Raw genomic sequence first — 9,483 nt, forward strand, 5'->3', positions numbered from 1 at the left:
GGTGGGGTGGGCTCCAGTTGCACCCTCAGTGCACTGGGCAGGTCTCAGCCCAGGCTCCCTGCACCCTGGCCGAGTGATGCGGTCACTCCCTGGGGGACTTCTGTCGGGCCCCAGCCACCCACCCTGGGCAGTGCTGTCCCATCTCAGGACTGGACTTTCTCAGATCCTGCAGAGGGCACAGCCTCCAGCCCAGGAGGGGCAGCCCCATGGTGCAGCCCGAGCTCTCCATGGGCCTGGAGCATCCCCTGCCAGCCCTGCGCTCCCTCTTCTTCCAGGTCCCGCGTTTCCAGTGTCAGCCAGCAGGGAGGCCCCGTCCTCCCTTCCCTATGTGTCTCCTGGGCAGAAACTTGCGGCGGATTGGGACAGGGATGGTGCTTCCCTCAGGCCCATTTAGGGAGGGGACTGACTCCCAGCCTGGCACAGGTCCTCAGCTCTGCCTTGGTTGCCTTAGAGTGAGAAGGATCATTCCTGAGGGTAAAGGTAAGAGACTGTCCGTGCTGTGTGGGAGGCTGGTCTAGAGATGGAGGACTTAACAGTTCCTCCCAGTCTGTCAGGCCTGGGCAGCACCGTCCTGTCTCAGGACTCAGAAAGTCCAGTCCTGCGATGGGACGGTGCTGCCCAGGGTGGGTGGCCGGGGCCTGACTGCAGTCCCCCAGGGAGTGACCACATCACCCAGGTGGGGTCCAGAGAGCCTGGCCTGAGACCTGCCCAGTGCACTGAGGGTGTACCTGGAGCCCACTCCACCTGATACCCCCACAGCCCTTGCAGGCTCTGACTTCCTAGCAGGGTCATTCACTCATCTGGGGCAGGGGAGTTCGCCGCCCTCAGCAGCCTCCATGAAGGCCGTCCCCCCAGCCCCCCGTCCCCCACCTACACATGCACAGAGCTGGAAGGTCTATCCCCACCACCACTCCAGAGTGCGAGAAAGGGAGAGGCAGTGGGATGGGGACTCTGTGCTTCGCATGTTGGCTGAGCAAAGAGGGCCCATCTCCATCCCAGCCTTTGTCAGGGAGAGAAGGGGCTTCCCAGGGCAGACATTATCTATTCTTCACCAGGATACCCAGGGTCAAGACTTCTCCCACTTCTGAACTCAGGGTCCAGCACTCTCCCACCCAAACTTCCACTATTTTGTGACACATGAAGTTATTCGGCTGTGGCACTTCCTGGAGCCTGCATGGAGATGTTCACCCTGTGACATCTCTGCAAACCTTCTCCCTATAGTTGCATAAAGTTTGAGGTGGACAGTAAGTAGTGGAAAGATGGGTTGAACCTTATTTCAGAGTGGGATCTTCATAGGTTTTTCTCATCTTGTTTTTAGAATTTTTTGTTGTTTGTGTAAAGATGGTATTACGGAAACATAAGGTTCAGTGAAGGAACTCAGGATGAAGGTGGGCTTACAGCACCGCTGTCAGCCTCCCTCCACGTCCTGTCGCTTCTAGAAACCAAGCCCACACCAAGCACAGCACAAATAAAAGCCATCACCCTCTTATGAATAAAAAACCATATATATTGTGGAATATTAAATGTTCTGCGTGTACTAACATGAGAGAAAATACTTTTTCTCTACATAGAGTGAATTTTTTCTTGGGGACTTGTTTTTCTCTAGGGAAGGCTAAAAAGGAATTTGTGACTGACCAAATTAGATACGTCCCTGAAAAAGACACTGCCTTGGGCGGTGGTGATGGTGGCTGGAGGCACCGGGTGTCTTCGGCCGGTGCTGAGGGGGACTGAATGGGGATACAGCTTTCTTGGGGAGCAAGAGTTGGGGATGTCGCAGGCCCCATTGCTCATTGTTGCACCGGACACTTTTCAAGGGCTGCTGATCTCTGATTTGTCTGTCTCTGTTGGGATGACTCTGGTTCTTGAGAGTGGCTTGTTGACTGCTGGCTGCATAGCTCAGCATTCTGCTGTGTTCTGAGTAGAACGGGTGTCTGTGGTTGCAGGGAAACCCACAGACTGGGGCTTGAAACTGCTGTCTTTGCTGATTTACCTTCGAGGCATGGCGCGCATGGCAAAGTGACATTTTCTCCTCCAGTATCTGTCCAACTGCTGTCGTGAGCCTCTCAGCTTCAGCACTGCTGCCGTACACGCATGATCTGTTTTTTACTGTTTTTTGGCTCTCAGCAGTGACTGGTGCTGGCTTCCTTTCTTTCTTTGAAAAAATCCTCTGAAAAAATTGCTTTATGTTTTCTCCAAAGTGGCTTATTGAAGGAGGCTGTTTCTTTGATGGCGGTAGCTGGACGCCTTCATTCTGACGGGTGTCTTCTGTTTTCCTGCCTGGGGTAAGTTGAGGAGTCCTCAATCCTTGAAACATTTCTTCATGTTTTTCTAAGTTGGGCTTCCTAGAGTTCTCCCTCTTGTGAGTGGGGGGAAACATTGGACTTTGGCTCTTGCATGAGCCTTGACAGTTTGGGTTCCTGGGCTCCTTGTGCCCCACGTTACTCCTTCTGGCTGACATGAGGTCACATAGCTCCTGGGAAGCCTGCATGTTCCCAGTAGGCATGCTCTGGAGATGGCCCTGGGGCACTTGAGAAGCCAAATTCTCTGAAGCATGGGGCACAACAGATGCTTGCCCATCTGGAAGGAGCACAACAGCGGCAGAAACTTGAGGCTGGGTCTCTGACTTCGTGGCCATTCCAGGCTCAAATTCACTAACAGGCTCCTCCATGAGACACAGCTTTCTTGGGTCTTGGGAGACAGACATTCTAGGGAGTAGAGAGCTTTTGCTGGTGCCTGGAGCTTTGAAACCACGCACATCCTCACTTGTGGCTTGGAGGTTTGCTCTCATACAGGTTCCCAAGGGGACTGTGGGTTGTGGCACTGCCTCCCTGGTCTCTCTAGCCCTTGAAGATTGGGCTCCTAAGCTCCTGCTCTGCTGGGTGCTGCCTGTGAGGCTGTATGTGAGGGGCTTAGATGGCCACCTGCCCTCCTGTCCAGCTGTAGGAGCCTTCAAGGACCCATGATCATTCCAAGATGGGATCCCTCGCGGGGCCCTCTGGAACTGCTTACATGCAGGTGAGGAGGCCTGAAGCCTCTCTGGCATGTGAACAGATGGTTTGGTCAGCACCTGCTTTCTCAGACTTGCCATTGGTGGCTCTCCAAGGAACGTGGCCACCTCAACTTTTGAGCCAGCCCCAGATTCGCAGGTGTCTGAGGAGGGACCAGCAAGCTGTATAAGGGACAAGGATGAAACCTTTTCCAGTTGAAAGCACTGAATGGGCTTGAGGACCCTGAGGGGTAGACCCCACCTGTGTTTGGCCCAAAACCTCACAATGTGGGCTCCCAGCACCTGCTGAGTACACGGCTCAAGGAAGGAAAGCACCTGGGCTGTGTTCACACAGGCTTTCCTACTTTTCGGGACTGCTAGATTGCTGGTTTTCACGTGGGTGTTGGATACGGGAAAAGCCTGGTTGACAGCAAGCCAGGATCGACGCACACTCACGGGGATCAAGCCCTCGTTGGTCTGGCCCAACTTTCTGCTCAGGTGGGCTTTCAGGATGTTTTCTATATGATTCCTCTCTATGCGTCTTAATAAATCACTTCCTGAGTCACTCCTCAAGGGCTTCCTCAGGTTCCTTTCCGACTCCTCAGAGGTCGCCCCCAGAACCTTTCCTGGGAAGCTTTCCATGCCCCTGGATAGATTTTGTGGGGTCTCACCCAGAATTTGCCCCAGATGTGGGCATGGGTCCCTCTCTAGCTGGAACTTCACCGTCTCTGCCTCCTTGCTGCTTTCACCTGTGGACGTGGAGGACTGCCAGGGCCTGGGTTTGCCCTTGGCCTGACTTGTCCCTGGCAATTCATCCTGAAGCTGCAACAGATCCAGAGGCTCTTGGATCCTTCCACGTTGCCCCATGTGTTGCTCCAGTTGTCTCCAGAGTTCAGGACTGACTGGAAAGTTCTCAGGCAGAATGGATGTCAGTCTTTCCTGGGGAAGGTTAGGAGTGGAGACACTAAAGACGTCCTGAGATTTTTGGACCCTAGAGGGTAAAGCCAACCCACCTTCTAGTTGTTTCCTCAACAAAGGCCTTTCAGGGTGCTGAGTTTCAGGTAGGGAGAGAGCTTGCACTTTATTCTGCGACGCAGGGCAAGCTACTCCAGTATTCCTCATCGGGGATGGTAAAGCAGGAGATAGGACTGGGAAAGAGGATTGAAGATGGGCCTGAGCCTCGGCCTGAGCCATAGGTGTGGGCCGGAATTGGGGTGTGGATGAAATAAAGGGTTGGGACTCAGGCCCCAGATGGGACAGGGGCTGGGCCTGGAAAAGCAGTGGGGACATTGTAGTGTCCCTTTGGCGGGAAAGATGATCTTGCTGGACTGACGAGTTGAAGACGCACCAGGTTTTGGTAGTCTCCTGTGACCCGGAGAAGGCAGAAACTTGACTGTTTGAGCCGCCAAGGCCTGAGATGGCTGGGACAGAAGCCGCCAAATCCTCACGTGGAGACAAGCTTTGAGGGACGGTGTCCAGTGGAAGTGCCACTGAGTCACAGTGAGATGGTGTTAACAGAGTGGAGTCCCACAGGGGAGGAGCAGTGAAGCCTTTCGGAGGAGGTGGAGAGCAGGCCAGAGGATCAGGGGTGTGTGGTGGGTGAGGGAAAAGTACAGGTGGCTCGGGTGAGGGGCGTTCTAGGAGAAGGGAAGGTTCTGGTGGCTGGGAGGCACTTAGGGAGGAGACTGAGGTGGTCATTGGGCCTGGTGGTGGGGTGGAGGCCAGATCCTGAGGATGCTTGGTTCGAGGATCTGGGGAAGCTAACGGGGAGACAATGGGAGCAGCGTCTTCCATAGGCTCATGAGAGGACTGGGAGGCTCCATCAGGTGTTCTTTTGCCCACCTCACCTGGGGGGTCTGGACCAGAGAGCTGACCAAAGTCACCTTTTGCAAGGTGTGGCCCCAGGAGGCTGCAGGAGACAGGAGGCACAAGCTGCAGCCAGGAGCAGATGGGTTTGGAGGGCAGAGTGGGCGCTTGGGCCACAGCCCCTCCACCACGCCACACCCTGACCACCCAATTCTCCTGCTACCCCTCGCCCCAGGGCTTTACTCCCATCCTCTGTCCCCCTGGTCTCCCCATCCCAGGTCAGCTCCAGGCTGCCTGTGGCCCTGGGGTCATGTCCCAGCCCTGGTAGGAAGGATGCAGGGAAGGGGAAGTGCCTCACCTCTGCAGTTGTGAAAGCAGGTCCCAAGTCTCCTCCAGGCCTCTCGTGCACTCTCTACAAGCTGGAAATCAGGAGACCGGGTTAGGGCAGTGAGGGAGGGGCTTGGGATCTCACAGGAGGCTGAGTGTATGTTTCTTTAGGGAAGACCATGGGGAATTAGACCCTGGAACCCACCCATCTGTGTCCAAAGCCACATGGCCCCGACGGTAATAGCAAGGCATAGAGGACAGGGCTTTGTCATTCACAAAGGGCTTCCACACACAGACCCTCCACCCCCACGGTCCTCACAACTGCCCTGTGGGGAGAAAGGACTGGGGTGGTCTCAAAGAGGAATCAGCCTTAGCAGAGTTGAACAGCTGTTCCCAGGGAGCGGGAGGCCCCTCACCCCCCTCCGCATCCAGGCAGGCATTGGTCTCCCCAGGACACACACACTGCCCCCTGCTGGGTAACGCTCAGTCCCCGGCCCACCATGGCTTCATTCCGGCACGGAATCTGAGAAGGACCCAGGGTTCTGATTTCCTTCCTAGGAGCCCCTACCTCAGGTTTCTTCAACTGACTTCTTCAGAGTCAGTTCCCTCCCGGACAGATGAGATCAAATTAACTCTAGTGTGCCCTGGCAGAGCCTTACCTCTCAGACTGTGGTTTTTCATCCTGCCTCTGGGCCTCCCCCTCCGCCCTACTGGACACTGGGAGACAAGATGACGCTGGGAGACAAGAAATGGCGAGAAGCTAGGACCGGCTCTCCCTCTCTGCCCCCAGCCCAGCCGCAGCACGCTGCACTCATGAACCGCATGGCTCTGTCTGTCTTGCTCAGGGAGCTCTATGTGCTTCCTCCCACGCTTGTTTAAATGGATGATAAACTGCTTTTCTTAGAAAAACAGGAAGAGGGGGTCGGGTGCGGTGGCTCACGCCTATAATCCAAGCACTTTGGGAGGCCAAGGCAGGTGAATCACCTGAGGTCAAGAGTTTGAGACCAGCCTGGCCATGGTGAAACCCCATCTCTACTAAAAATACAAAAATTAGCCAGGCGTGGTGGCGGGCACCTGTAATCCCCAGCTACTCAGGACGCTAAGACAGGAGAATAGCTTGAACTCTGGAAGCAAAGGTTGCACTGAGCCGGTATCGCTCCATTTCACTGCAGCCTGCACAAAAAATAAAATAAATAAAAATAACACACAAACACACGCACACACACAGGGATTTTCAATATGAGGTCCACCATGGACGCCATCAGTCCCTGTTCCTCTGCTCCAGGAACACCCAGGCTCAGGCCCGCAGGCACCACTGAGCTGTCAGGTAGCATTCTGCTTGCCAGGAGACCAGAGGAGATGCCAGGCCCCGGTGGGAGGCCCTCGGGGGCCCAGCACAGGCCCCATATCACCCCACACAGAAGAGGCTGGGTCCCGAGCCACCTGCCCCAGGAAGGGACTGATGAGCCAGGGCTCAGGGCCTGGCCTCGGACAGAGACCTCCCGTCTCATGACCAGAGACCTCCCCCGTCTCATGACCAGAGACCTCCCCCGTCTCATGACCAGAGACCTCCCCCGTCTCATGACCGGTCATGGCCGTTGAGCCCATGGGTTTGATTTTGCCTTCATGCCTCCTGCGCTCCCCCACAGATGGACTGAGAGCTTGGGATGGAAATCCCAGTACATGATCTACCCCTACCAACCCCTGGCTGCCCTGCCTCTCCCTGGAAGCATGCTGTTCTGGTCTCTCCTGAGACTTCCCATCGCAGAAGTCTCCACTGGATTTGGAAAGGTGGAACTAATAATAAAAAGAAGAGAATCAAGCTCTGTGTGTCTGGACTGAGAGCTCCTTACCTTTCTCTTCCGAGGCGATGGTGAGGGTGGGTTGTCACAACGGAGGTAAGAGAAGTAGGGGAGTAATAGGAAGAAGAACCCCAGGGCAAACACCAAGGTGAGGAAGATATCCAACACCCATGGTGTGAAGCTGGGGGTGTTTAGTGATGAGGCACTAAGTAATTTTAGAGGAAAGAGAAGATTCTCCATGTGAATAGGCGCATTGCTTTCTAGCAACTGAGCTCTGGGCATCCTCGTGGAGACTAGGGACTGGGGCCCAGGCCTGCATCACAGAGCTGGGCCTTCACATCACAAAGGGCTCCTTTGTTGGGGAGGGGCAGTAGGAGGGGGAGGCCGAAGCACAGCCCCTCCCCACCCTCCAAGCCGGGGATCCCTTCACCCTCCCGCCTTCCAGATCCCTCCTTCGCACTAAGTTTTGTCAGTGATAGAACTCAGCCAGTTTTCTATTCTTTCTCCCTGGAACACAGATATTACCTGGTTCCTTTTATCTGTTGGAGTCGGTGGCTTGAGGTTACCTATTTCATAGCCTTTGAAAATCTGTAGTTGACTCTGAAATTTTGGCTATGTACCAGGGATTTTTATTTTCAGAATCTCGTTCGTCCTCAACTCCAGCTTTCCCACACAATGTTTTTGTCTTCTGTGAATCCAGGGACAAAATGTAAATTTCTTTTACTCTTATTTAGTTTTGCAAATTTTGAATAGTAAGTTTTAAAAAATTATTTCTATCTCACTTTCCTTTTTTTTTTATTTTTATTTTTTTGAGACAGAGCCTCTCTCTGTCACCCAGGCTGGAGTGCAGTGGCGTGATCTGGGCTCACTGCAAGCTCTGCCTCCCGGGTTCCAGCCATTCTCCTGTCTCAGCCTCCTGAGTAGCTGGGACTACAGGCGCCCACCACCACCAAGCCCTGCTAATTTCTTTTTGTATTTTTAGTAGAGACGGGGTTTCACCGTGTTAGCCAGGATGGCCTCGATCTCCTGACCTTGTGATCTGCCCGCCTCTGCCTCCCAAAGTACTGGGATTACAGGCATGAGCCACCACGCCCCGCTGATCCTTTTTTTTTTAATAAAGACATGAGGTTAGATTGAGGTTATTGTTTTGTCTATGGTATCTAACTGCTCCAGAACCACTGTACTATTGAATTGATATTGCACTTTTTTCAAAAGTCAGTTGGTTGTACTTGTATGGAACTATTTCTGAGTTCTCAATTCTGTTTTATTGAACTGTCTGTCCCCCTGCCAGTACCACACTGTCTTGATTTCTGTAGCTGTGTAAAAAGTTAAAAAATTGGGTAGAATAATTCCTCCCACTTTATTCTTCTATTTCAGACTTGTTTTGTTGAGCTGTATTATAGAAAAAACTATTCGTGACACCTGTTAAAAAATAGTAAGACAAACTTTATTCAGAGGGATTATTGCAACAGATATAGAGATTACTGCAATAGGGTCTTGCAGTAATCTCCAGTTTCCATATATTCAGGTTTCCCTCTGAATAGAAATTTTATAGCCACAGAGCAGGGTGGAGGTTTGGTAGTGTATGGAAAATTACTAATAGGAGGGAATCTGGCTAAACTGACCTCACAGAATTCTTGCTGAAGCCATGCCAGAGTGATCAGATGTCACCTGGGGATGGTAGACAATAAGAAAACCAATTAGATACCAATGGTGGTCAGATATGAAGATGGAGGATTCTGACTAAATTGCCTTGCTAGGATTCTTACTAATATTGGGCAATTTATAGACAGCACAAAAGCCCAAAAGCCAGGGTTTAGTTGACAAGAGAGTTTAAAGGAGTATGGCTAGAGTCTGGTTATGGAGAGAATTTTTGTCAGCTGGCTGGGTCTTCCAGCGCTATGTAGAATAAAAATGATGAGCACAGACATATTTTCCTTCTTCCCAAACTGAACGGGAAAGCATTCAGTCTCTTTCATCTTTTAGTTTGATGTTAGCTGTAGATTTTTTTCTAACTTAAAAGTTAGAAAGTTTACCTCTGTTCCTAATTCCTGAAAGTTTTTTTCATTATAAATGGGTGTTGAATTTTTTCAAATGCTTTTCCTGCATTGATATAATCATGTAATATGCTTATCTTTAGCTTGCTAATGTGGCGGGTTACACGAATTGATTTTTGAATACCAAAACAGCTTTTTATTCCTGGAATAAATATCACTTGTTCATGGTTTGTAATTATTTTTATATGTTGTTGAATTATTTTTGCTATTATTTGGTTGAGAATTTTTTCCATCTCTATTCATGAAGAATACTGATTTATTTTCTTCTTCTGTCTCAAATAATATTTGAGATTAGGTACCTACAAGTACTGTACACTGTACTTGGCCTCCACTGCAGGGTGTAGACCAGACTTCTCTCCCAGGGCTTGAGGACAATGCGGGAAGCTCTCTGGCACCCATGGAACATGAGAGTGTTACCATCTTACAGGTCATTGGGAAACAGGAGCTGATGGAAACACCAAGATTCCACAGACAGTGGCACTAGCTGCCTGCAACGAGTCACTTG

At 51.8% G+C, this 9,483-nt stretch overlaps 1 protein-coding gene across 4 annotated transcripts; it reads right to left on the minus strand.

The window, feature by feature from the left end:
- Positions 1-1,488: 1,488 nt before the first annotated feature.
- LOC117981734 (putative spermatogenesis-associated protein 31C2) lies at positions 1,489-8,297 on the minus strand. 4 transcript variants are annotated; one of them, XM_055091818.1, is made up of 5 exons: positions 6,973-8,297; positions 5,779-5,854; positions 5,151-5,211; positions 4,834-4,895; positions 1,491-4,134 (listed from the first exon to the last, which is right to left on the minus strand). In XM_055091818.1, exons 1-5 carry the CDS (start codon positions 7,201-7,203, stop codon positions 1,640-1,642), a joined length of 2,925 nt encoding a protein of 974 aa, XP_054947793.1. In that variant the 5' UTR covers positions 7,204-8,297; the 3' UTR covers positions 1,491-1,639. The 4 variants fall into 4 exon arrangements, with proteins under 4 accessions (XP_034823542.1, XP_054947793.1, XP_054947792.1 ...); XM_055091817.1 differs by having other exon boundaries at positions 1,495-4,536; XM_034967651.2 differs by having other exon boundaries at positions 1,489-4,895.
- Positions 8,298-9,483: the final 1,186 nt, after the last annotated feature.

Source organism: Pan paniscus, chromosome 11, assembly GCF_029289425.2.
Source record: "Pan paniscus chromosome 11, NHGRI_mPanPan1-v2.0_pri, whole genome shotgun sequence".
Lineage (NCBI taxonomy): Eukaryota > Metazoa > Chordata > Mammalia > Primates > Hominidae > Pan > Pan paniscus.

Coding starts and splice junctions, on each gene's coding strand:
- LOC117981734 (XM_063594363.1), bottom strand. CDS start 7,203: ATGCCCAGAGCTCAGTTGCTAGAAAGCAATGCGCCTATTCACATGGAG. Junction 5,900..6,972: donor CATCGCCTCGGAAGAGAAAG/GTAAGGAGCTCT, acceptor GGCTGGGGGCAG/AGAGGGAGAGCCGGTCCTAG. Junction 4,896..5,150: donor CTGCTTTCACAACTGCAGAG/GTGAGGCACTTC, acceptor TGTCTCCTGCAG/CCTCCTGGGGCCACACCTTG.